The following is a 27,798-nucleotide window of genomic DNA, read 5'->3' on the forward strand; positions in this document are numbered from 1 at the left end:
AGTCGGATTCTCTCTCTCTCTTTTTTGTTTTAATATGTCCTCATGAACTCTCCTCCACATCCTTTGACCTCATGAGATGTTTTCCAGTGAGGTTAAGAAAACCTGTTTAGGAAAAAATTTAGGTCCTTTTTTTTGACTATTCAACCACAAGCTAAAACACGGAGCAGTGGTTTACTCTGGTTCCACACCAAATGTGCAAAATATAGTTTTTGTGTGTGTGTGTGTGTGTGTGTGTGTGTGTGTGTGTGTGTGTGTGTGTGTGTGTGTGTGTGTGTGTGTGTGTGTGTGTGTGTGTGTGTGTGTTGGGGTTGGAGATGGGGCGGGGGGAGGGGACTGTTTTTAACATGTATAGCACTTTGTGCTGCATTTTAATTGTATGAAAAAGTGCTCTATAAATAAAGTTTGATTTGATTTGATTTGTGCAAAGCCCCATAATCTTGCAGAAGTCCACGTTGGATCAAAGAGTAGAGTTACAGAAATACGAGATTTCTGAAGTGCACAAAAAACTCTGAATGTTCTGACACCAATCCAGTAAACGCCACAGTTCTGTGTCTCAGAGGCCAGACTACTTGGCATGCAGATTTTTGTAGTCGTATCCAATTTAATTGATTTGTTCACTTACACACGTGGACAAAATTGTTGGTACCCCTCAGTTAAAGAAGGAAAAACCCACAATTCTCACTGAAATCACTTGAAACTCACAAAAGTAACAATAAATAAAAATTTATTGAAAATTAAATAATCAAAAACAGCCATTACTTTTGAATTGTTGATTAACATAATTATTTAAAAAAACAAACTAATGAAACAGGCCTGGACAAAAATGATGGTACCTCTATAAAAGATTGAAAACTATTTGACCAGAGTGACATGATTAACTCAGGTGTGTCATTTAATTGACATCACAGGTGTTTCCAAACTCATAATCAGTCAGTCTGCCTATTTAAAGGGAGACAAGTAGTCACCCTGCTGTTTGGTGAAAAGGTGTGTACCACACTGAACATGGACAACAGAAAGCGAAGGAGAGAATTGTCCCAGGACATCCGAAAAAAAATTATAGACAAACATCTTAAAGGTAAAGGCTATAAGACCATCTCTAAACAGCTTGAAGTTCCTGTGACAACAGTGGCTCATATTATTCAGAAGTTCAAGACCCACGGGACAGTAGCCAACCTCCCTGGACGTGGCCGCAAGAGGAAAATTGATGACAAATTGAAGAGACGGATCGTTGGAATTGTATCCAAAGAGCCCAGAGCAACCTCCAAAGAAATTAAAGGTGAACTCCAAGGCCAAGGTACATCAGTTTCAGATCGCACCATTCGTCGTTGTTTGAGCCAAAGTGGACTTCATGGGAGACGACCAAGGAGGACACCACTGCTGAAAAAAACTCATAAAAAAGCGAGACTGGAATTTGCAAAAATGCATGTTGACAAGCCACAAAGCTTCTGGGAGAATGTCCTTTGGACAGATGAGACCAAACTGGAGCTTTTTGGTAAGGCACATCAACTCTATGTTCATAGACTCAAAAACCAAGCATACGAAGAAAAGAACACTGTCCCTACGGTGAAACATGGAGGAGGCTCAGTAATGTTTTGGGGCTGCTTTGCTGCATCTGGCACAGGGTGTCTTGAAAGTGTGCAAGGTACGATGAAATCTGAAGACTATCAAGGCATTCTGGAGAGAAATGTGCTGCCGAGTGTCAGAAAGCTTGGTCTCAGTCGCAGGTCATGGGTCTTCCAACAGGACAACGATCCAAAACACCCAAGAATGGCTGAGAGAAAAGCGTTGGACTATTCTAAAGTGGCCTTCTATGAGCCCAGATCTGAATCCCATTGAACATATGTGGAAGGAGCTGAAACATGCCATTTGGAGAAGACACCCATCAAACCTGAGACAACTGGAGCTGTTTGCTCATGAGGAGTGGGCCAAAATACCTGTTGACAGCTGCAGAACGCTCACTGACAAATACAGAAATCGTTTAATTGCAGTGATTGCCTCAAAAGGTTGTGCAACAAAATATTAAGTTATGGGTACCATCATTTTTGTCCAGCCCTATTTCATTAGTTTGTTTTTTTAAATAATTATGTTAATCAACAATTCAAAAGTGATGGCTGATTTTGATTATTTAATTTTCAATAAATTTTTATTTATTGTTACTTTTGTGAGTTTCAAGTGATTTCAGTGAGAATTGTGGGTTTTTCCTTCTTTAACTGAGGGGTACCAACAATTTTGTCCACGTGTGTAAGTTCAACTTTGCCACAAAGTTACTCTGAAAATCAGGACAGAACTCTGTGTTGTATTGTCTAACCTCACTCCTCGTTGATATTAACAACCTCATTTGACATAATTATATAAACATCTTACTTTAAAGAAGTTTTACTCGATCTTGAAAGTTAAAAAGGAAGCAATAACTTGTCTGCTAAACAGAACAAGACACAACTGTTACGATCCGACCTGTAGGGTCTGCTAGATGTAACAGAATCACCACATGCTATTGGTTTGGTAAAGCAATTTATCGCTCAGTAGCAAATTTAAGATAAAAGTGATCACACAAAGCAAAACAAGGTTGGTGGGTGTTGTCAAATCAAAGAACAAAATAAAAGGCTAACAGAATTTATAGCCTAACTAAACACAAACCAAACAACTGAACTCCCAAGCAAAAACCTAAACGCAATAGCAACACCTGCCACAAACAGAAACTAATACAGACAGTGAGCAGCACTAACTAAACAAAACTGGTGCCTCTAAACACAGATATTTAACACAAAATACACAAAGACTCAAGATGCGAATAGCTTCTCATGAAGTTAGCGGACTGCTAACACGAGCCACAGTCTCCACTAAGACTGGAGGCTCCTCACCGAATCAGCCAGCAGAAGCTCTAAATCTTTGTGGTAAATGCCGTAAAGTAGCCCAGAACCTGCAATGTGCTCCTTCATGCATTATCCCACTGAAGTGAATTGGCAAAAGGTAAAACTTTGTGTTTTCAACTTGAGCTCTCTTTCAAGCTGCACTCAAAGATACCGTCACTCCGACTGCAGCCAACATCATGTATGTGTGCACACATATACTGTCTATGTGACACATGTGTGTGTTGAGAACAAAAGCCAAACATCTCCTGATCTGTCAGAACAAATCTCTCCTTCCCTGTAAGGCTTCAAGCTTTAGTTGGTTAATTTTTTTGCAACACAAACAGTTTTACCCTGCAGCAAACAAAAACGTCATCACCTTTCACGGTGCAGCATTAGCAAAAAAAAGGTCACCAAACAAAGAGCAGCAAAGAAGTCAGGATCTTATATAGAAACCTGTACAAGTCCCAGCTGTGAACAGTACAACCAACACCCCTCGGCAATGAGCAGTAATTGTGACACAACTGAAAGGTTATTGTGAGAAAAGAGGAGCCGGACCACAAGGGAGGAAGAGGTGTGATGTTACTGTGTGAATGTGTTCTTCACCTGCACAAAGACATGAAGTGTCTGGAAATGTGCAGTATCATTAGTATCATTAGGAAAAAGAAGCTGAGAGGAGCTCCATCGTACCTACAGCAATATTACCGCTGCAGAAAAATGACAGCTCCACAGCGAATCAGCTGATCCCCCCCGCCCCACAGCCAGACGCTGAAACCTACAGTAAGTGAGCTCACACCAGAAGAACGTCTGCCTCTGAGGCTGAACAATGGAGGGCTGGATTGGACAAAATGAGAAGCAGAGAAGGTTTTCTCGCTTTGCAATCTGACACGGCTGTAGCCTGGAAAATGAGGCCAGAGGTCAAACTCTGGTTATACTTTAGGTCTGTGAATAAAATGGGGTTCAGTGACAAAGCCACACCTCCAGACTGACACAGGGAGCCTGTCAATGCATGCAAGCTGATATATCTCAAGGCCTGACTGTAACTCTTCCATGGCTTCATTCCTAATGTATATCTTTGTCCATGCTGGATGTAAGGCAGATGGCAGAGTGTGTGTTTTCAATTCACCCCCTCAGGATGAAGCTGAGATATTATGGAGGCAATAACATGCTTGTCTGGCACAGCACAGCCCAGCTGCATGGCTAAGTAAGGAAGTGTGTAGGCGAGAAATCCAAGCAGAGCTCCTGTTACACTCATGACAGTCCAGTGGTCAGGGAAAAAAATTATTATGAGTGTGTCGGTTTTACAATGTCCAGAGAGGGTAAAGCAACCCTAAAATACACCTGCTGTGCACACAAGGAAGAAAAAGAAAGAGCAGGTTTAACTTTATCTAGTAAAGTCCATGACGCTTTGATTTAAATACTGTCTAATAGTTGACTTTTTAGCAGTTTTCAGGGCTAAAAATCAACATGGCCGCCTATAACCAAACACCACATGGTATTTTAGAGGAAGATTCTTCTAAATAAATTATATACAATTAAGTAAAATTGAAAGTTATTCCTAAATATATTGCAGTAAACCTGTTGACTACTTTACATTAAATAAGTCAGAAAGCCTTGGAGTCTTCCAGTCTTTTCTTCAGGAGGAAATGACATCATGTGGAGCAGGTCATGTGACCTGGAATTAACACTTCCTGGAGAGGTGTTTTTGGAATGGGGAACTTAGTGGTAAGTGACTTAATTTGTTATTTTCCATACAAAATTTGATATATTGCCAAAAAAGAAACTTAATAAAAGAAAACAATCAAAACTATTTCTGAATCAGCTCATTTTATTATTGTTTAGCTCATTAGAAGGTAGTTTTTATTAAATTTAGATGCTTATTTAGTTGACATTTTAGTGATATCCAGTCATTTTTATTATTAAATGATTGTTTCCATAATAAATAATTATGAAATTTGTAAAGACGTGATCATAATGAACATAAAAAACACTATTTTGTTTTACTTTTAATAAAAATGTATGCAAGATAAATCCCATTGACTTCAAAAAATCCCTCAATTATACATTTACCTGGCAGTATTAATGAAGGGTCCTGCATAATCTGGAAGACAAAGTCTGACTAGAAAAGGAAAACCACAATCAGAAAAGTCTGTTACTTCCAACCACTTTAACAATCAGTTAAAGCTCTGCTACCAAACGCCTCAAAAACAACGTTGTCTAAACCCACTAATCAACAGCCACAATACAGAGGACCCCGCTGTTACAGGACTGTGTGCTATTATCACCGTAGGCAACAAATCAGCTTAATAACTGCACAGAAGATAAAAAAAGTAAAGATACAAACAGAGTCCGTGCTCATGGAACAAAGATAAAGAATACTAGATAAAGACGAGAGAAACTCCTACAGTCACATAATATAATGAATGTTTTTTTAATATCATACCCAAAAATATCTGATAAGACCACTATCTATATATGAGTGAGGAAGGAGATAGAAATCCAAGAAACATAACCAAGTTTATGGAGCTAGAGGCTTTCTGTTTACCTCAGCAGGACTTCAAACAACAGCACAGTTATAGAGAGTCTGCAGCGATGTAAATATGCACCTCATTGCTAATATTACATGCATTATAAATGCATTCACAATTGCAGGGCATTCTAGCAATCCTTTTCCGATACAGACAAGAGTATAAACACACAGTACTTAAAGGTCTCTTTGAAAAGATTGGTCAATTATGCAATTAGAATAGATGTTTTAGGAACCATCTTCTCCTTACTTAGTTGTCAGTTAAAATGTAACGCTGTTCTAAAGTAAGAAACAAAAAAATTAACCTAATCCATCGATTATGCAATTAGCCTTCCGCGAGAAAATTAATCAACAATAATCCCACAAAGACAGTCAATCATTTACATAATAATTGGGCTTAAGAGGCAACTGTGCTGATTTTTTTCCCCCCATTTATCCTTGAATGAACAACAATAACAACTAATCATTCTTTAGATTTTATTCATGTGCCATACATCCAAGAACATCACCTCATGTTGCAGCAGGATAATGCACGGCCCCATGTTCCAAGGATCTGTGCACAATTCCTGGAATGGTAAATGGTCAATGGTCTGTATTTATATAGCACTTTACTATATACCTGCAAGGTACCCAAAGCGCTTTACAAGATACGTCACATTCACCCATTCACACACACATTGACACACTGATGGCGGAAGCTGAAAACGTCCCAGTTCTTGCATGGCCGGCACACTCAGACATGTCACCCATTGAGCATGTTTGGGATGCTCTGGATCGGTGTATACGACAGCGTGTACCAGTTCCCAGCAATATCCAGCAACTTCACACAGCCATTGAAGAGGAGAGGACCCCCCCCCCAATAAAACAAAACTGCACCTTTCAGAGTGTCCTTTTATTGTGGGCAGTCTAAGGCACACCTGTGCACTAATCATGGTGTCTAATCAGCATCTTGATATGGCACACCTGTGAGGTGGGATGGATTATCTCAGCAAAGGAGAAGTGCTCACTATCACAGATTTAGACAGATTTGTGAACAATATTTGAGAGAAATGGTGATATTGTGTATGTGGAAAAAGTTTTAGATCTTTGAGTTCATCTCATAAAAAATGGGAGCAAAAACAAAAGTGTTGCGTTTATATTTTTGTTGAGTGTATGAAATGGACACATGGGTGATTTCTACAGTTTCATTCAGCAGACGCTTCTGTCCAAAGCGACGTACAACACAAGCAAAATTTAAAAATTTAGATTTAAATAAGCATTAGCTTGATTTAAAGCAGGGGTGTCCAACATGCGGCCCGTGGGCCAAAAGTGGTCCTCCAGAGGGTCCAATCCGGCCCTCTAAGAGTGAAAATTACATAGAAGACATTAACTGCAGATTGTAAATTAGTAAAACTATAAATTGACCATGACAAGTTGTTTTGATTATAAAGTAAAATACTAGATTGTTCATCGTTCTTTTGTCATTTTGTGTCTCACTTTTATAATATTTTGTCTCGTTTTCTTTTTTTTGACTGATTTTTGTCGTTTTCTCATTTTTGTTTGTTTGTTTTTGTCTCGCTTGTGTTTGTATATTTTTGTTATTTTGCTTCTCTCTTTCTTTCGTCATATTTGGTCTTGTTTGTGTAATTTTTTGTCCCGTTTTTATAATTTGTCCATTATTTTTCATCACTTGGTAACTATTTTTCGTCTAATTTTTTGTCTCTTTTGTTTTCTTTCATGTTGTTGGTCTCATTTTTGTAATATTTTGTAATGTTTTGTTGTTTTTTTTTGTCTGACTTTTGTCATCTTGATCATGAAGTAAAATACTACATCATTCAGTTCCAGATGATTAAATGTTGTGTTCCTTTGTCGACACTATGTGATCTGTAGGTTGTGTGTAAATGGTGAACTGAGGCATAATATTGTTGAAATTTAATTTATTCTTTTTTTTAATTTCACGTTATTCATGATGTTTTGAAAAAAATATTTAAATGTGAACATTTTCAGAATGTATTTTTTTTACACTAAAACAAAGGGAAAATGTGGAGTTGTAGTTATTTACAGGCTATTATTTTATGATTTTACTGGTCCGGCCCAGCGGAGATCAAATTGGGCTGAATGTGGAACCTGAACTAAAACGAGTTTGACAGCCCTGTTTTAAAGTCAGTTTGATCAAATAAAAACTGCATACTGCTGCTTACGAAGGCAAACCATCTAAATAGCAACATTCTTTTGTCTAATATGAATATTGATAGTAAAAATGCTAAATTTCCTCTTCAAAAACAGCTTCTGCAGGAGTTCAGGCCCTCAGGGTGGCCGCTCTCCTCACAGACAATGCTGGTAAATATGCAAACATACCCTTGCATCTGTAGTCCTGTCACTTCCACCGCCTCTCTGCAGCCACTCGACACACTACTGTCGACTATTTACTCAGCGCAGCTTCACTTCTGCTCAAATAATAATGACGCTGGGTGTCAAATCCAGCACAGACTGCAGATAGGCTGTCACATGTGACGACTTGTTCTGCATCTCCAGGTTTATTAAATGTAAGCATCCAAAATGAAGTCATAGCTTGCGGCTGCATGCTGATATTTCTTTTAAATTCATGAGATAACACAGTGAACTGGAGCACACTTTTATTATTTTATTTTATTTCACACTCTCTGTTTCTGCATGGCATGTGGATGTCTAAGTACCCGAGATAGTTTTTTTTTAAAATCATGATCATAAACGCATGTGAATTAGCTTCCATTGTCATTAGTAAACACAACAAAAGCAGCTTGGCAGTTTGTTATCAAGGTTTCCTGCGTGAAAAACTCTCCAGCCGTGCGAAATTGCGAAGACAAAACGGTGTGCTGCTTTGACACACGCTCCGGGGTACGGCTTGGCATTAACAAATCTTCCAGCTCCAGGTAGAAACGTGTAACGCTGTGATGTGAATGTTAGCTGTATCGCTGAAATATTTGATCTTCCCGTGATCCAGTTTGCATGGCTGTGTGTGCGTGCATGGCTCTCACCCAGAACCCCTTCCCTTTTCAATTTGTAAAATCCAAAACGCATCCGCTTTGACTGCTGGAAAATCCAAAAAGACAGCTCAGAGTCAGCCTGGAGGAAACGGCTACGGACTGTTCTGGAGTTGGCGTAAAGTTGACTTTAATAAAAGGATTAAAAAAAAGCTCAAGTGAGAGGAAGGAGCTGTTTGAAGGCCCGTCTGTGTAAAACAGGGATGTCCACCTCATTTTAGTTCAGATTCCACAGTCAGCCCAATTTGATCTCTAGTGGACCAGATCAGTAAAATCACAGCATAATAACCTATAAATAAGCACAACTGAACAACATAGTATTTTAGTTTTTGATCAAAACGACGAAGTCAGCCAGAAAAAGACAAGATATTACAAAAACGATACACAAAATGACAAAAACAATAAAAAGATAAAATATAAGACAAACGACATGAAACAAAACCAAAAAAAGAGACCAACAATTCGACAAAAAAGCTACAAAGCAACAAAAAAATTTACAAGCGAGACAAAAAAACATAAATCAACAAAAACCATGCACAAATGAATGAATAAAGCAAAACCCACAATGACAAAAATGAGACACAAAATGATAAAAGCGAGAAAAATATAAGAAAAATGAGACAAACATGAAACAAAACAAGAGACAAAAACTTTGAAAAAAAGTGACAAAAAAATGGACAATCAACAAAAATGAGTCAAAAAATTATACAAATGACACAAACAAGACAAAAAAAATGACAAAAGCAAGAAACAAAATGACCAAAAAGTAGACAACACAAGCGAGACAAAAAAACACAAAATGACAAAAACGATACACAAAACAACAAATAAAGCAAAACTTAAAATGACAAAAATAAGACAAAAAACACAAGCGAGGAAAAAAGGAAACACAAAATGACAAACGATATACAAAACAACAAATAAAGCAAAATTTAAAATGACAAAAATAAGACAAAAAAAGCGAGAAAAAAAGGAAACACAAAATGACAAACGATACACAAAACAACAAATAAAGCAAAACTTAAAATGACAAAAATAAGACAAAAAAAGCGAGAAAAAAGGAAACAAAATGACGAAAACATGAGTCAAACAACAAAAGCCAGACAAAAAAAAGAGAAGAAAACAAGAAAAATAGGACAAAATGTTACTAAAATGAGACACAAAACAACAAATGAACAACAAGCAATCTAGTATTTTACTTTATGACCAAAACAACTCGTCATGGCCTAGAAATTATTTTAAATTTATAGTTTTACAAATACACAGCCTGCAGTTAATGTTGTCGCTGTCATTTTTACACTTCACAAAGTCGTCCCACAGGTCGGCTGCATGTTTGACACCCCTGATGTAAAACTATTAATACAGAGCAACAGCTGGGATGAGTGAATTTAAACTTGAACAGAAAGAGATCACTGTGCAGAGCGGCTGCTTTGGATTAACCATCAGGTAAGAACTCTGTTAAGCTCCCTTCACCACAACGTGGTTTCATTGTGGTGTAAAAATAATCATCCAGGCTGAGGTAAGTAGTCAGCTGTTTACTTGGCAACTGGAGCTCTGGGAACTTTTTGAATTCAGTTTAAAGAGTTTTCTCCACCGATGTGCCAATCGATCAGAATGGAATCACAAAGAATCGATTCTTTTTTTTCCCCCCACTCGAAGACGAGCCCCAAAAACTCGACAAGGGTCCAAATTATATTCCATTTAACGAGTTGGAAAGAGCATCTTTGTACTGCAGCGGGTCTCATCTGTGTTTATATGTCTAATGCATGACGAGCCGCCACCGTGAACAATGAATTTTCTTTTTGTTTGTTTTGCCACGAGATGGAGAGCATAGAGCGCTCCGTTCAGGTGGACAACAACAGATTATATCGTTCATATTTACCCTCCAGTCTAGTCAGATTCTGTTGAAATCCAGGGAGCAAACATCACTCTGAAATCAGTCGCTGCTTCGGTTTTATTCATTTAAAACATTTAGTGGTTTGATATTTGATAAAGGCCAAAGAGTCGTCTACTTCTATTCAGAGCTTTGATGAGTTTACAGTATTTGAAATAACAGTCTGATCACCAAATTGCTTGTTCTTCGGAGGAGAATATGTAATTAGTTTAATTGTCACTTTGGGAGAGACATACTGAGAAATAACTTTTTGTTCATCTCCCATGGGCTGGAGAGGGAAAAAAAAAAAACATTGCAAATATCGAATTAGCCAATGAATAATTGCTGAGCTAATAGGCACCTCAAGATACAATCTTGAATGTAACAGTCAGTCTCTAAATTAATGCGCTTGTGTACTGTGCTGTGGGACAGTGATTTTACTCTCAGTGGCAAACAGATATTTTATGCCTTAACGCTTATTGCATCCAAGCTTTTATTCTAATTCTAATATACACATTACTCACAGACGCTGGCCAGACACGTCTCCCAGTTGTGCATTTTGTCTCTCTGTCTGCCTTTCTCCTTCTTTCCTCATTCCACTCAGATGTACAGACAAAATGTGCCCTCATTTTGAGAGCATACAATACCGAGAGTTAATTCCAAAGCACACATCAAACGCTCCGTCAGAAACTTTCCCCCCTCCATCTTTGTGCACGAACCATCCTTCAGCTTGATGTGAAATAAACCAAGCCAGCAGTGCCAATCACTCCTTTGCCAATGTCAGAGATAAAAATCAGTCGGCATTTTGCTCCAGAGAAGAAACATATTTTTCCTCCCCGGTTTTCCATCCCCCGCATGCATACAAACATATTTATTACAGCTCTGCCAGTCGTGGACAGCGAGCTTCAGAGGAGCTGTGTTGTCGCTTCGGGGTTTCCTCCAGTTCAGTTGGTGGGCCACAGGATTATTTTAACTTTAACATGCAAGCAGCTCCGCAACTCCAGAAACCACTATAATTACAAGACCTGAGAGTCCTTTGAATAGCACTGGCAACCAAAACTTTGATCTGGTGATGACTGGGAGGGGGCGGAATGCCTCGGTTAAAATAGAAAAGCCGCATGGAGTCGATTTGGGGTTTTCCTACGAGGGGAGACGAGCGTGAGCCAGCTCGCCTCCAACCCGCAGTTACAGTAAACCGTGAAACCAGTGGGAAGAAGAGGATCATATTCAGCTGAGGAAAACAGTAATTCTGGCTAAATTGGGAACACAGGTTGGTCCATTACTTATGTAAACTCAGGATGTTTGGTTGTGCCATAACCAACCAAAACTGATTTGACAGTTCTGAGGAAACTAAAACCTTGCAGCAAAAAGTCATAAATATTGGCCCATGTAATCATTTGTAATATAGCAGGTGACTATGACTTTGCCTTATATTTTGTTGTTTGTATGAAATTAGCCCAACTGAAGCCACACATGTCGATTAATTTACCGTTTTCAGTTTGAAAAGGGCTACAACTGCACACGGAGCCATCATGGAAGCCATTCACTTTGATTAAATCTCATGCAAATGACTCAACATTTCTCATGATTCTGTATTCTGTCTGGATATGTAGCAGACATTTTGATTGTACGACACAGTATCATTATGAGTCAACAGTCACCTCCACTATCTTTTCATGATTTATTTCTATAATCCCTTTGCTGCACATGCATGAACCAGAATGTCAGGTGTGTTTGGAGACAGCCACAGTCTGTGTGCCCAAGACACAAAAAACAGAGCACATGGTGTCATTAATTCATCACACATGCATGTTTTAACTATCATTTGGCAAAAAACTGCATCTCAGTCTACAAATCATTTAGTCTTTTCATATACTATTGAAAATCCAGAACCAGCAAATTAAAAATGTATTCATTATTCTTGTATTCAGCTTATGAATCGCACCAAAAAACCAAACCATAGCTCGGTCTTTGCCCCTGTAATTCTATGCTAAAGCCAAAAATAGGACTTCCTTGTAAGTGCTGCGTTTGGGCCGATGGTGCCATCAGCGTTTAATATGAATGAACGTAGGCTCAAACATCAATGCAGTTTTTATCCGACAGCGTATTTTCAAAAATGTCTCAATGAAAGGCTTGTGTGAACAGATGCAAACTTTCAAATAACAGGAAATGTAACGTTGCTATGGACACGGGGAGTTCAAACTGTAAACGGAAGCACCAGCCCCATTTTAAACCTGCTTAAAGGGGAACTTCGTTTTTTTTCAACCTGGGGTCTGTTTTCATATGTCATTTCATACATGTGAGTGATGGAGAAATGAATTTTCGACATAGCTCCAGTATTTAGCCAGGCAGGCAGCTTAGCAGCTCAGCTAGCAGCTCAGCTAGCAAAAAGTATGGGGCAACTTGCCCCCCCTGCGTCAAAGTCCACCCTAACGTGCTTTTTTTCCCCCACACTGACCGGCTCAGATAGTCTCAACGAGTGTCCCACAACATACTAGAGATGAGAAGTGAACGAAAACCTCCACATTACCTGGCGATCACTCTTTGTTGTGGTCTGTATCCAAATCTCAGGACGCTAGAAAGCAAATCCCGTTCCGAAATCGCGCGATACCTCGCGCCAAAACCGGTGTTTTCACATGTATGAAATGACATATGAAAACATACCCCAGGTTGAAAAAAAACGAAGTTCCCCTTTAAGGTTTTAGCTTCTTTTTGCGTGGTGCCATTGGATGCACAGACAAACATCTCTGGATTCAGACAATACGGAAGAAATCTCGTAATCTCCTATTCTGACTTGAAAGTAAACATTTTTGAAATCATCAATAAATAACAAAATAACTCTTTTTTAATGTTCCTATGTTGCATTCTCAATTGATTTGATATTAAGGACAGATTTGATCAAATGTCAGAAGGCTAAAGACGCTGGTTCAAGCTGGGCCTAACGATAAAGGAAATAGAGAAGCACGAACACACAGGGAAGCGATGAAACTGACAAACAAAGGCAAAATAAAGAAAAATAACAACTGAGCACACAACAACTTGAAGAATAAATTCAGTTTGAGCTTGAAGCGTGGTTCAAATGGCCTGGTGTGCGCTCAGACATCCAAAGTCAGTGAAACTATAAGTGTAAAAGGATTACTGTGCATATTAGGCTCAGCTTCTTGCGTTATTATTCCTTTTCGCTTCACTACGTCACTTTTGCTTGGCTTGGCAACAACACATGCATAGGTCTAAGTTACAGCTTGTCTACCTCGTCTACATCGTGACCGGCATGTTAGCAGAGCTGCGGCGTTCCGTTTATTTCCACACAGGAAGCGTTCAGGAATACAATTGAGCCGCAGGTCACCTGTGTTACGAAGCGCTCACAGCCGAACACACAATAACCGCAGCTCGCTTCCAGTCACACGTATGTGCACATAGCACAAGGAAAACACGAGCCGTTACGCCACTGATGTAGGCAGCTGGAATAATCAAAACAGGATCTGATCTGTCAGACAACTGGAAAACACACTGAGATGTGCAAACGCTCGGTGCACTTTCTGCTTTTATAAATACCAGTTTATGTGTGGTAAACAGCATATGCCTGCTGTCGGAGTGCACACAGCCTTCAAACGAGCCTTTCACTGCTGTCTGCTGATGGTTCGCCATGTTTTAAGCTCCGATTCTTCAAACGAGGAGCGAGCAAAACTTATTTTACAACTCTCCTCCAGTCTCCTGATGAGCCAACATGAGAATCGCCTACAGTGAATCAAGCTCTGGATGCTTGCTGTCAAGCTTCATCTGGGAAATTGACGTTTTCATCATCTGAAACGCAGAAGTCCTGCAGCCTCCACACATCAGTCCCACGCCAACATGCTACAGCGGTGGCAGTCGGTGAGGTGTCAGACCCCGTGATGCCCTTTTGAATCGGTTTCTGAGGGAAATAATGAACTCCTCAATAATGCCAACAGTCTTCTCAGAAACTTGCATGTCCCTGGAGAACCCTTACACCTAACACGGCTGAGGTGACAGATTGGATAGGAGGTGGACTGAAGGACCGCTTCCTCTCTTCCCAAGGAGGCTGGGAGTGTGCTTTATGTTACATCCTGAACATTCAGTCTCTCCGTCAATCCTTATGAAGAAATATACTCTGTCCCCACCATTTAAATCTTCTCCCACATGACAATGTTCCTGAAATAATCTCCTCGCCCTGAATATGGGTCCCATGACACATTTCTGCAGACGGGAGGTCACGCTACTTGATGAAAGTGGGACAGCGGTACTAAAAGTATCCTAATGATCCAGGCTGAGTGTGAAAAAAACACATTTACAGCAAAAACATTCTCACTTCAACATTTCTGCAAACCTGATAAACAATTGACCAGAGGATGTTCTCCTTGCAAAATATGCTCACTGATGACTCATACTGGAACCTATTCATTTAGCACAGGGGTGTCAAACATGAGGCCCACGGGCCAAAAGCGGTCCTCCAGAGGGTCCAATCCGGCCCTCAAAGCGTAAAGCGTTTTATTTGTAAATTAGTAAATCTGTCAATTTAAAATTAAAATACTTCTTTTGTTGTTTTGCGTCTCATTTGTGGCAATTTTTGTCTTGTTTTGTTATTTTTGTCTGACTTTTGTCGTTCGTCTCATGTTTTTGTCTTTTTGTGTCTCACTTTTGTCGTTTTGTCTCGCTTGTGTTTTTGTCTAATTTGTCATTTTGTCTCTTTTCATTCGTTGTTTTGTCTATCATTTGTTGTTTTTCCTTCCCGTCTTGCTCATGTTGTCTATTTTTTGTTGTTTTGTATTTTGCTTTTGTCATTTTTCATCTCGTTTGTGTTGTTCGTCCATTTTTTTGTCGCTTTGTCATTTTTTTGTCAAATTTTTTGTCACTATTGTGTGTCATTTTTCAGCATTTTGTTTCTCATTTTTGTCCTTTTTGTTTCATTTTTGCAACGTTTGGTCTTGTTTTGTCGTTTGTCTCATGTTTTTGTCGATTTGTGTTTCCTTTTAGTCTCACGTTTTTTGTCTGATTTTTGTCATTGTGTTTTTCTTTACTCGTTTTGTGTATCGCTTGTGTCATTTTGTGTCGCTTCTGTTGTTTGTCTACCGTTTTGTCATTCCGTTTCTCGCTTTTGTCGATATGTGGTCTTGTTTGTGTCATTTCTGTAATTTTTTTTCTCACTTTCGAATTTTTTGTCTCTTTCTTGTTTTGTTTCATGTTGTTTGTCTCATTTTTGGTCATTTTGTTTCTCGTTTTGTGACATTTTGTCTTTTTTGGTCTTATTTTTGTCATTTTGATCATAAAATAAAACACTATATTGTTCACTTTCAGATGCCTGTGACTAAATATTTTCCGTCTTTGTAGATAAACTGTGATTTCTAAGTTGTCAGTGATAAATTGAGGCATAATGCCGCTGAAATTAAATACATTTTTCTCAAGAAATGTCAGGTTGTTCGTGATGTTTTGCAAAAAGATAATTCCTTAAATGCAAACACTTTCAGAATGTACTGTTTTGCAGCGAAAAAATGAAAAATTTGGAGGTGTGGTTATTCATCGGTTTTAATGCCGTGATTTCACTGGTCTGGTCCACTTCAGATCAAATTGGGCTGAATGCGGCCCCCGAAGGAAAATGAGTTTTCCCTCGTTTAGCATGCGTCTCCTTTTCTTCGTTATTTCGGAGCAGAGATTCTCGACTGTCTGTGCATTCAGTTTTCTCTTTGAGTCTCTGCTATTCCTGGTTGTGGGGTGTAATCAGCAGAACCATGATGTGCAGCTAGAAAGTACAGAACAAAGTCTCCTATGTGAAGCGCAGGAGTACAATGGAAAGAGAGAGACTGAGAGAGGCGAAGGGGCTGAAATTAAGACCGGTGAAAATGCACAGACGTTTCAGAGAAATTAGGTGCTATTGAGGGTTTTGGTGCTGTTGGTGGCCAGGCTGGTTTTATGAGAAGCCCTATTAGACCCCTCTGAACGAAAGCTGAATTATTAAAATTTACATTTTCCATCTTGCATTCCACACTGAAAGCTCCTGAGCCAGTGTTCGGTGGAGGATTAATGGTGCTTGAAGAAAATGAGTTGGGATTCAAAGAGCAGAGAGCGAGTATTTGAAGCTATGGCTTTATTTTGGTGCCGAACGCTCCATGAGTCACTGTTCTGGTTCTCTCAGGAACACAAGCTGTAAATTATTGACCTAATTACAAAATACATCATTAGTGAGCCCTATCCGTTTCCTTTCCAACAACCTTTCCGTTTTCAACCGTGCAAAACATCCCAGAAGGATTGCAAATTGCATCAGAATTTATCAGAAAAGCCATTTACAAATTGTGGGATTTTATTTTGGAATAATCACAGAAAGGATTAATGTCAGAATAAGAGCTTTTATTCCAGAATACCTGCCTTTAAAGCCCATCTTCCTCCAGCTCCGACTCCTGAAAATAACAAGTTTGTTTTTTGTTGTTGCTCCTCGGTGCAATTTCGAGACTTGATAATTTTATTTTGATTTTGATCAGAGCGAGGGAGTGAGCGGTGGATGTGTGGGAGCAGGAGGGAGGCACCTACCTGCCGCTCCAGAGGACCTGATGGCAGATGGTGTTCTCATTTAAGAAATTAAACGGCAAAATGAAAGCGAGAAATGGACTTGGCGGGGTGTGGTTGTCCTTCCAGGCTCGCGCACACATTCGCGCCGGCTTAAGGTTCAGGGATCATTACTCAAATGTGTAATTGTCGGGGCTTCTTGATGAGTAAAATTCCACAGGTGGCTGAATATACAGTAATTTAGGTAATTCATCAGCTGTTAAAGTGGTCAGCGCACGCTCGCTTATCAAAGGGAAGCTCTGTGTGCTCAGGTAAACGGTTCCTTTGGGCAGCTCTCTGTTACGTTTGGGTGGAGAAAATACTCCTCACGAGGAGCATAATATGATGAGCAGAAAACACAGAGCATATTACATTTTAGTTGTTATGACTCAGTTCCCTCAGGTGCTGAAATTGCAAATCGGCGCTATGCAGTGATATATCAAGTTGGATGGTATCACAGCTATGAAATGAGCATTTCTTATCTGTGCTCGAGCGCGTGGCGGAGTTTTTAAAGGAGTCAATGTGCGACTGTCGTGAACACACCTCATGCATTACACTCACTATTTCACCTGAATGCCGAGTGTAAAGGGACAGGACTGGGGCGATGGCAGCAAACAGAGGATGGCTTTGGGTTTAGGTAAGAGGTGTCCAACATGAGGCCCGTGGGCCAAAAGCGGTCCTCCAGAGGGTCCAATCCGGCCCTCAAAGTGTAAAAATTACAGAGAAGACATTAACTGCAGATTGTAAATTAGTAAAACTATAAATTTAAAATCATTTCTAGACCATGACAAGTTGTGCCGATCATAAAGTAAAATACTAGATTGTTCATAGTTCTTTTATTTTGCGTTTTCTTTTTGTCGCTTGTGTTTTTTGTCGCTTTGTTCCTTTATTTAATAATTTTTTGTCTCGTTTGTCGCCATTTTTTGTCGCTTAGTAACTGTCAGATTTTCTTGTTTCGTGTCGTTTGTTTCATTTTTGTCATTTTGCATCTCATTGTTGTAATATTTTGTCGTTTTTTGTCTGATTTTTGTCTCTTATTTTTGTCATTTTGCTTCTTGCTTTTGTCCCGCTTGTGTTTGTCTTATATTTGTCATTTTGTGTTTTGATTTATTTGTTGTTGTTTTTTACGTTGTTTTGTGTTTCCTTTTTGTCGCTTGTCTTTTGTCTATTTTTTTGCCGCTTTGTTCCTTTTTTAAATATTTTTTTGTTTTCGTTTGTCGCCATTTTTTGTCGCTTAGTAGCTGTCAAATTTTCTTGTTTTGTTTCGTTTGTTTCATTTTTGTCATTTTGCGTGTCATTGTTGTAATATTTTGTCTTGTTTTTTGTCTGATTTTTGTCTCTTATTTTTGTCATTTTGCTTCTTGCTTTTGTCCTGCTTGTGTTTTTGTCTTATATTTGTCATTTTGTGTTTTGATTTATTCATTGTTTTTATGTTGTTTTGTGTTTCCTTTTTGTCGCTTGTGTTTTTTGTATATTTTTTTGTCTCATTTGTGTCCATTTTTTGTCACTTAGTAATTTTGTCAACATTTTTCTGGTTTTTTTGTCATTTTGTGCCTCATTTTTGTGATATTTTGTCTTCTTTTTGTCTTTTGTTGTTTTGATCACAAAGTAAAATACTATTTTGTTCAGTTCCAGATACCTGTGACGAAATGTTTTATGCCTTTTTGTTGATAAACTTTGATCTGGAAGTTGTAATGTGTAAAGGATAAACTAAGGCATAATTTCTGGCTGTTCATAATGTTTTGTAAAAAGATAATTCCTTAAGTCTGAACATTTCCAGAATGTACTTTTTTTTGCACTAAAACAAAGGAAACATTAGGAGTTGTGGTTATTTATAGGTTATTATGCTGTGATTTTACTGGTCCGGACCACTGGAGATCAAACTGGGCTGAATGTGGCTGCTTTTGATTTCCTGAGTGAACAGCAGTTATGATCACACTCCTACACATATATGCACACAAGCATCCACTGCAGAAACAGCAGCTGTTCCAGTGAGGAGTGGCCCATAAAAAACGGACTGACTTTGAGGTCAAACTTCTGGAAGTGTGGCCGAAATATCTGCATTTTCTGAACTCACTCAGCCTGAATCTGAGAGGATGTTAGATGACAGGGAAGCCAGAGCCGCTCAGAGCACGAGCAGCTCCTCTGCTGATAACGTTGCAGTCGCAGCCCCCGACAGTCCCAGGAGGACAGGCTTTGAGCCATCACGGCTGTCGGGGAGGAAGCACTCTCCCTGGTTAGATTAGGTGGGAAAGTAAGTAAAAATGCAGACTCAAATCAACTCCATGCAATCTTGTAGTGCAAGGGGTGTCCAACATGCAGCCTGTGGCCCAAAAGCGGTCCTCCAGAGGGTCCAATCCGGCCCTCAAAGTGTAAAAATTACAGAGAAGACATTAACTGCAGATTGTAAATTACTACAACTATAAATTTGAAATAATTTCTAGACCATAAGTTGTTTTGATCATAAAGTAAAATATCAAGTTGCTTCTTTTCGTTTTGTGTCTCATTTTGCCAGTTTTTGTCTTTTTATTGCTTTATTTGTCAGACTTGTCATTTTGTTTCCTTTTTGTCTCGCTTGTGTTTTTTGTCTTATTTTTGTCAGTTTGTGTGTTGCTTTAGTCGTTGTTTTGTGTATCGTTTGTGTCGCTTTGAGTTATTTTTTGCCTTGCTTGTCTATTTTTTGTCGTTTTCTCATTTTTTGTCCTGTTACGTGTCTTTTGCCTCATTTTTTGTCATTCTCTGTCTCATAATTGTGATATTTTGTCTTGTTTTTGTTTTTTTGCCATTTTTGTATGACTTGTCATTTTGCATTTAATTTCATTCATTTTGTGAATTGTTTTTGTTATTTTATGCAATTCTTTGTCTCGTTTTTGATATTTGTCCAATTTTTTGCCACTTTGTTATTTTTTTGTGTCATATTTTTATCTCTTTTTGTTTTGTTCCGTGTCATTTGTCTCATTTTTTAAAATTTTAGATCTCGCGTTTGTCATTTTGTCTCATTTTTGTAACATTTTGTCTTGTTTTTGCTGTTTTTTTTGTCTGACTTTTGTTTTGATAATAAAGTAAAGTACTAGATCATTCAGTTCCAAATATCTGAGACTAAATGTTTTGTGTCTTTTTGTAGATAAACTGTGATCTGGAAGCTGTAATGTAGAAATGATAAACTGAGGCAAAATGTTGTTGAAATTAAATTTATTTTTCTTAAAAAAAAAAAAAAAGGTTGTTCATGTTTTGTAAAAAAAATAAATTAAATGTGAACATTTTCAGAATGCACTTAGAATATATTTAAAGGCTATTATATTCTGATTTTACTGGTCTGGCCCACTTCAGATCAAATTGTGCTGAATGTGGAATCTGAACTAAAATGAATTTGACACCACTGGCCCATACGGGGATCAAACTCAACGCAAGAGCAAATGAGAACTGATTGAATAGAATACAAACACATGATAACTGAAAAACTAACAACTGGCAGAAACAGAAAGACAGAAGCTGACACCCTCACAAAGCAGTCAACCGATGGGGAAACACCGGAGAGAATTATGTGTACAATCATCTGATAATATCTGTGCTTTACAGGCCTTCCAGTGGCACAGAATGATGCTCTCTGTGTGTCCTCTGGCTCCCCAGTGACAAGAAATCAGTCACCGGCCAACTAATAATCATCTCAGCTGTCTGCACTGATACTGACTGTGTGTCTCTCATGATGATGAGCGGTAGTTAGATGATACCGCTCAGTCTGACTTTTCTGTCTGCTATCAAACACCAGAATCTCTCTCTTCTTAACAACGAATAAAGCCAGAAAACATTATCTTTCAGGTAATTGAGAAGCGCCAGAGTCACATTCCTCTTCTTTATCAGGTGTATCCTGCTCCAAAACGGGGCTACAGTGAGCTCGACTTCACACATGCTTTCCCCTCGAACAGGGCTTTGTAGGATTAACAACCATCTTCTGGCTAACAGCCTCGGCTTGCAACTCTCAGATATGGTAATGTTCACAGCGATATCATCACTTATTTTATTGGAAAAGTTACGACTAAACTTATGCTATCTGCCCCCCCCCCCATCTCCACAGCGAGTCACATGTGGCCTCTGAAGAGACGGCAGAAGGACACCCTTTCCCTGGAGCTTCGAGAGCGTCTGCAGAGACACCCTTACTTCTGTGGCTCCTCTTGAGGACAGAAGAAAGAGTCTATTCCAGTTATTTCTCAGCTTCCAAAAAAATAGCAGAAATATGAGACCTGTCCTGTACTTGTAGGCAAAGATCTCTTGCACATGGTTGCTCATAAGAAACGGTCAAGCTGGGTCCAAAACTATAAACTTGAAAGGCACTTTCATGTCTTTTGTGGTTTCTGGGCACAGAAAGTTCCAATATTTTGCTTTAAAGGGCGAACCAATGGAGTCCAGCAAGTTACTTTTCAGGTGCTCCCATTTTTCAAATGGAGGAACACAGTGAGAAATATGCTGTGATGCCAGAGAAGAGAAGCTTTCTTCAAGCCAGACAGGCTAATTACTGCTACTGACTGCTAATGTATTCCAATGTAGCCAATGATCCATACCACTCTTTAAGAATCTTTGACAGAAGCAGTATATTTAGGTAAAACAATGTTTGTTTTGAGCTTGTCAGACAACAGGGAAGGTGAATATGCTGCAAGAGTGGTGTAAGTTTCTACAGATAGTTTTTATTTTTTTGACAACAACTTGCCTCCACATCTGCGGTTCCTCTAGGAAAAAGAAACCACAAAAATGTTGTAGCCACCACTGTAAAAACTGGAACTTTGATCTAAGAAAATGTTTAATGAGCTTTTTGGTTTGAGTGGAGCCTACATAAAATCACCATGGGAAGGAGGCACATCCACTTCAGCATGACGTCAGACTTGATTTAACAGAGAAAGATGGAGATGCATCAGTTTTAGTATTTTGATTTTTCTATACATATTTATTTTACCATATCCAAGCCTGGGTGAGTGTTTAAAGACGATGAAGCTGGAACTACTGGTAAATGTAAAGATTCCAGTTGAAGACTTCAAATCCCTTCTCTACAGAGTTTTAGCTATGTCACCTATTGGTATTATTCTTTGGTATTATTGACATGTGAACTAAATCCTTCCTGGTATGTATCTGCCCTCAGATGTATGTCGCTTTAGATAAAAATAAAATAAATAAACTACACATAAAAAATAAATGCACATATCATCAAGGGTTAACGGGCAAAACTCCAAGAAAAACTTTTAATTTTTGCAAATTTATTAGAAAAATACTCACTAAGATTGCAAAATCAGAAATTTCCAAGAAAGATTTTGGAAGATTCCACTTTTCCAGTCAAGGTGCCACTGTTTGCCATGTTTTATTCCTGCAGTGATGACTTAATGTGATTATATCAGCCCAGGATCACAATAATATAATAAACATCTCCCTATTTGAAGATTTTGAAGAGACATTGCCATAAATTAGCGTATTCATAAGACAACAACGTGCGGTGGTAGCTTTTGATGCAGTGATATCACTGCTGCACCTCCCATACTAATATAACCGTCCTAATGGTGCATCACATTTAGCAGCTAAAGCAGGGACTATTTTTTAAAAGAGGAATAATGTTCAGACTCTACCTGTCAGACTGACAACCAGAGTATTCTTCAAAAAGGTTTCCGTAACAAAGATAAGGAGGGAAAATGTGTGATTCAGCTCCAAAAAAACTAATTTCTATCGCTTTAACTGTCCCATCTCCACCAAGAGTCATAATTACTGTAACACCGCTTTGCATTTCCTGGTACCCAAGCGTGGGCAAATATTGCAACGAGGCTACATGGCTGCACAGAGGCTGAGTGTACACAGTTGTATCTGGAAATGCAGCAAAGCTTCCACCTTGAGCGTCATTTTCTGTGCGATGGTAAATGGAGGAAAATCGCTGCTGTTACCGGAGCTTTTCATCCGCTGCGTTGTCACAGCTCACACCATTCATGGGGAAAAAGTTTGGCCAAGAGTTACTGCACAAAACTGGTGCAGAAGAAAGACGTCAAGGTGTGATATTAATCTTTGCATGTTCAGGGACAGACTTGCCCCTCTCTCTTCTCAGTTTCGCTACGTTTCTACCTATTGTCTAAAAGTAAAAGTGATGAATTAACTCAACAGACAACAAAACACAACAGTATCGCTACATAATGACACTGATGGGATCATTTCTGCCGCACTGCTTCCCCTTAACGCCTCCCAAATGGCCAAAAGATGTAAAAATATATAGTTATATGGGCTCAGAAGAAGCAGCACAGCTTTACGACACAATCCGAGAAGTCCAAGGGTAGGATGTTAATGTAATATCCTGCTCTGAGGCTTTAGTTGTTTGTGGTCAAAGCTACACAGTGAGAAAGATCTCTACAATGGTTCTAATGCCTGTGCTGGGATTTCCAATGTTGGCGTCTCGTGTTTGTTCAAGCTCTCTTTCCCACATGTGGTGAAAACTACAAAAGTTCACGATCCGGTGTTTAAGATGTCAGTGAATCAATAGAGGGAAGGGAAAAAAATCAGCGATTCAGAGTTTAAAGACAAAACTTGAAGCAAAAGATGAGAAAGTGAAGATCTATTTTAGCGCTTTTGTTCTAGTCTTTAAAAAAACTTAATCCGAGAGGAAAAGAATTTGAAAGACTAAAGTTGGGATGAGTCGCGATGAAAACAGACGATGACGTTTTTGTCTTCTATGTCTTGTTTTTGTCGTTTCCTGTCTCATTTCTGTTGGTTTGTATTTTGTTTTTGTTATTTTCTGTCTTGTTTATTTGTTGTGTGTCTCATTTCTGTCATTTCGTGTCTTCTTTCTGTCATTTTGTAACTAGTTTCTGTCATTTTCTGTCTTGTTTCTGTCATTTTGTGTCTAGTTTCTGTGTCTTCTGTCACTTTGTAACTAGTTTCTGTCATTTCGTGTCTTCTGTCATTCTGTAACTAGTTTCTGTCATTTTCTGTCTCTTCTGTTGTTTAGTGTCTAGTTTTTGTCGTTTTCTGTCTCGTTTCTGTTGTTTTGCGTCTTGTTTTTGTCTTCAACCTCATCAGTTTTCCAAAAGAATGGGTAGAGCAAAGCTATGTCCTCTCTTCTATTTTTCATATTCCCATAACATTGTCAGCCTTGACTGAATGTCTCACTCTACCTCATGCAATCCTATAATGCATATCATCAGGATAGTCCAAGGGTAGGAGAGCTGTTCTGTTAACATAATAGTCTGCTCTAAGGTTTTAGTTGTTTGTGGTCAAAGCTACACAGTGAGAAAGACCTCTACAATGGTCTATAGCCTGCGCTGTTATTTCCAGTGTTGGCGCCTCGTGTTTGTTTAAGCTCTCTTGCCCACACGTGGTGAAAACTACAGCTCGAAAAAATTTACAATGAAGCCATCCGGTGTTTAAGATGTCAGTGAATCAAGACAGGGAAGGAAAAAAAAATCAGCGATTCAGCGTATAAAGACGAGACAGATCTATTTTAGCGCCTTTGTTCTCGTCTTTAAGAGAAACTTAATCCCAGAGGTTTGAGACGGAAAAGAGCTTGCAAGACTAAAGTTGGGATGAGCCGCGATGAAAACCGATGTTGCCCCGAGGAGGAGGGAAAACGCAGCTTAAGCAGCGATGAAGTGATGAAGATGATAAGAACTTAAGAACTATTTATCTCCAGTATAGTTTATTGACCATTAAACGGCTACAATCACACACATCGGGTCATTACAACTCTTGGTTTCTTGACTCTGTGATGATGATGATGTAAGATGTTGGTTCCACTCTACAGCCCCATCATCGAGCCAAATAGGAAAATGTGATGTTTGAAATGAGTTTTGAGGTGATCCAGATTCGAAAACACACAAATATGGGTTTAAATTTCTTTGCATGAGCAGCTCAAATGGTTTTCTATATCAATGGTGCTGCTTGTTTTAGCTCAGAGCTGGATCCTCTTAAAACAAAGCAAATCTGTGGACTCTGCTGAGAAATGTGCATCATGGATTTATTCTGCCAGGAGGAAGAGGTCGATGTAATGTCGAAGAAAATCCCCCCATTAATTTTTATTTGATTATTGTGTATATTCTAATGAGATGATGCTCAGGAGACACATTTCCATTCCGGATCATGCGGTGCTGCCGCCGCTGAGCCTCGTGAATTGGACTGCAGAGCGCTGTTAAAATTCAGGGCAAGTATTTTAGAGAAGACAGCACTTGGTCTTTTTTTTTTTCCTCCAAGAGTAGCCCAAGTAGCAGAGCCGACAGGAAGCACACATTCACCGGCGTCAGGTAGAAAAACTTCCGCTCAAAAAAAACAAACAAAAAAAAAACACCAAAACTTACCACCCCCATGTCCAGCTGCTCGGTAGTCGTAGAAGGAGCCGCTCCGGTCTGAGGTAAAAAACACACCATGGGCACCAGAAGCAGCAGCAGCAGCAGCAGCATCTCAGGAGAAATATTCCTCATCCACTTGTGGGGAGACATGATGATGCCCTAAGCGGTGACAGGCTGATCCTGCAGGGCTCCAGACACCGACCCCGACAGCCGCATCCACGGAGTAAATCACACGCCGACACTCGTGGGGGAAGAATTAAAGTCTACCTCACTGTTGAGCGCAAACACATAAAACACATTAAAACCGGCGACACAGTTCAGACCATTGGAGCAGTTTTTGGTCCCCGTTGGAATGAATTTTTAAAAATGATAAAATAAAAAAAAAACTGCCCCAGCAGCTGCCACCTGAGGGGTCGCAGGAGGCGGATAGCTGCGTATTTTCTGCGTCTTTATCTCAAAAGTCCATCAGAGACGGTAAAGATCCGGAGCACGGAGGCGCGAGCTCTCCGCTCGGTCGGCAGCGTCTGGAGCTTCTGGAGCAGCTGCCAGCTGCGCGTGCTTGTGTCGCGAGCAAAGCAGTAGCTCAGCCTCAAGTGACGCGCAGCTCGCAGTTCAGCTTCCGGTAACGGTCCAGAAATAAAATCCTCCTAAAATTATGTTTGTTTTATTTTTTATGAGTTCTAAAGTGAGGCTGATATGAGGAGACACCTGGAAAAGTGGCGCTAATCAGCTCTAAAAATGTATAATTCCACACATACAATCACTCTCACACCTGCAGGCAATTTAAAGTGATCAATTAACTTCAGCATATTTTTGGACTGTGGGAGGAAGCTGGAGTACACGGAGAAAACCCACGCATGCACAGGGAGAACACGCAAACTCCATGCAGAAAGATCCCTGGAAAGAAACAGTTAAAATAAAATTTAAAACTTATTGTTGTCATTTTCTGTCTCAATTATGTCGCTTTGCATCTTGCTTTTGAAAATTTGTCTTGTTTTTGTCGTCTTGTTTTTGTCATTTACTGTCCCATTTCTGTCATTTTGCATCCTGTTTTTGTCAATTTCTGTCTCGTTTCTGTTGTTTTGTGTCTCGTTTTTGTTGTTTTGTGTTTTTTTAATCATTGCATGACTTGTTTTTGACATTTTGTGTCTTGTTTTTGTAATTTTCTGTCTTGTTTCTGTCATTTTGGGTCTCATTTTTGTAATTTTATTTTTATCATTTCATGTCTTGTTTTTGACATTTTGTGTCTAGTTTTTGTCATTTTCTGTCTTGTGGATGGATATTTTGGGATTTTTGTCAAGGAACACATTTCTGATAGAGTCTGTGGTCGCCAACAGCAGAGCTCAGTCTCAAGTCACAATTACCCTTTCAACTTGCACAAGTGATCTAGAAATAAAATCATGTAGGTATGATCTCAAAAATCATAAAGTGAGGTTGTTAAAATAAGACACCTGACAAAGTGGGACAGTTCAGCTCTGCGAATTAGTATCTTTTCAAGGAATACATAAAATAACCCAAAACCAAAACATTGCTTTTCCCACTTTGCCTGCATGTGGAAGACAAAGGGTCATCCATGCGTTACCAAACATTTGGGTTACTCAGTCACTCACCTTGCCAGGTGAAAACAAACCAAATGTTATCCACAAATGCAGACGAGGCAACATTTTGTGCTCTTAAACTTGTCATCATGGTGCTTTAAAGTTGTGACACAGTACACTGCATGTTTTGTAACATCATCCAGATGTCATACATTTTTATTCTTTGAGGAGGCACACAGTATAATACTACACAAATAAAGAGTCATGTACACACATCTGTCAGTCCTGCTGCTAACTTGGTTTGTGTGTTTCAGCTTGTGTGTCTTCATGTTAATGCCATAGGTGCAGAGAGGACTTTATCAAGGACATACTTGTGCATCCTCAGTGCCAGGTTCTGCCTTTTAAAAAGTTTCACGATGCAAGTACGGCACGTATTTTGAGTCATATCTGAAATAGGATTATACCCAACAGTCTGTCATCTGTAGCATTTTAACCATCTTTTGGATTTCTCAGTTATCAATTGTTGCAAAATATTTGTATTTAATTGATATGCATTTGCTCTGTTTGTATTTTTGCAAGCTAATGACCGTTGTATTGGCCAAAGCTGAGTGAGAGTTGCAGCTTCGATGTCCCCACAAGGAAGTTTAAACGGATAATTAACTGAAAAAGAGCTAGCATGGTTGCCTTATGATAGATATCCACAGGGGTGTTTTAAGATGCAAGCAGTCGCGTCGCTTCCCGGCGTTGGACGCTCGATAGGTGTGCAGCTAGGCAGATAATTGGAAGACGCTCTTCAACGGCAATCCGACCCAGGTTTCACCCTCCTACAGCACTGACGGGAATGGAGACGTACCATCACTGCATTATCCACATTCTTTGAAAACCTTACATTCTCAGTGTGGTACGCTGCTGCTTGAGGTTGTTTCCTGCAGTGAGGGGATTTTGAAAATGGTAAGACATAGATAGTTGAAGAGGAGGAAGAAGCTGCATGAAATGTGCTTTAATTGGTGAGTCAGACTAAGTCACACTGGGTTCCAAAATCACAGCGACAAGAGAAACAACACAGTGTCCTGACATTAAATGTACTAATTTCATAAAAAGCAAATTAAACTATATCTAAAAAACAATATTCACCATTTGATTGTAATTTA

The 27,798-nt window shown here is 39.2% G+C and overlaps 1 protein-coding gene across 1 annotated transcript in view; it reads right to left on the reverse strand.

The window, feature by feature from the left end:
* Window positions 1–25,682, reverse strand: part of LOC110962332 (matrix metalloproteinase-17-like) — a 127,963-nt gene extending 102,281 nt beyond the window's left edge. Inside the window, 1 exon segment of the mRNA XM_051938105.1 lies at window positions 25,119–25,682. Within this exon segment, the coding sequence (XP_051794065.1) occupies window positions 25,119–25,259 (141 nt within the window). The 5' untranslated portion in view covers window positions 25,260–25,682.
* Between the last annotated feature and the right edge of the window lie 2,116 nt (window positions 25,683–27,798).

This window comes from Acanthochromis polyacanthus, chromosome 18, assembly GCF_021347895.1.
Source record: "Acanthochromis polyacanthus isolate Apoly-LR-REF ecotype Palm Island chromosome 18, KAUST_Apoly_ChrSc, whole genome shotgun sequence".
NCBI lineage: Eukaryota > Metazoa > Chordata > Actinopteri > Pomacentridae > Acanthochromis > Acanthochromis polyacanthus.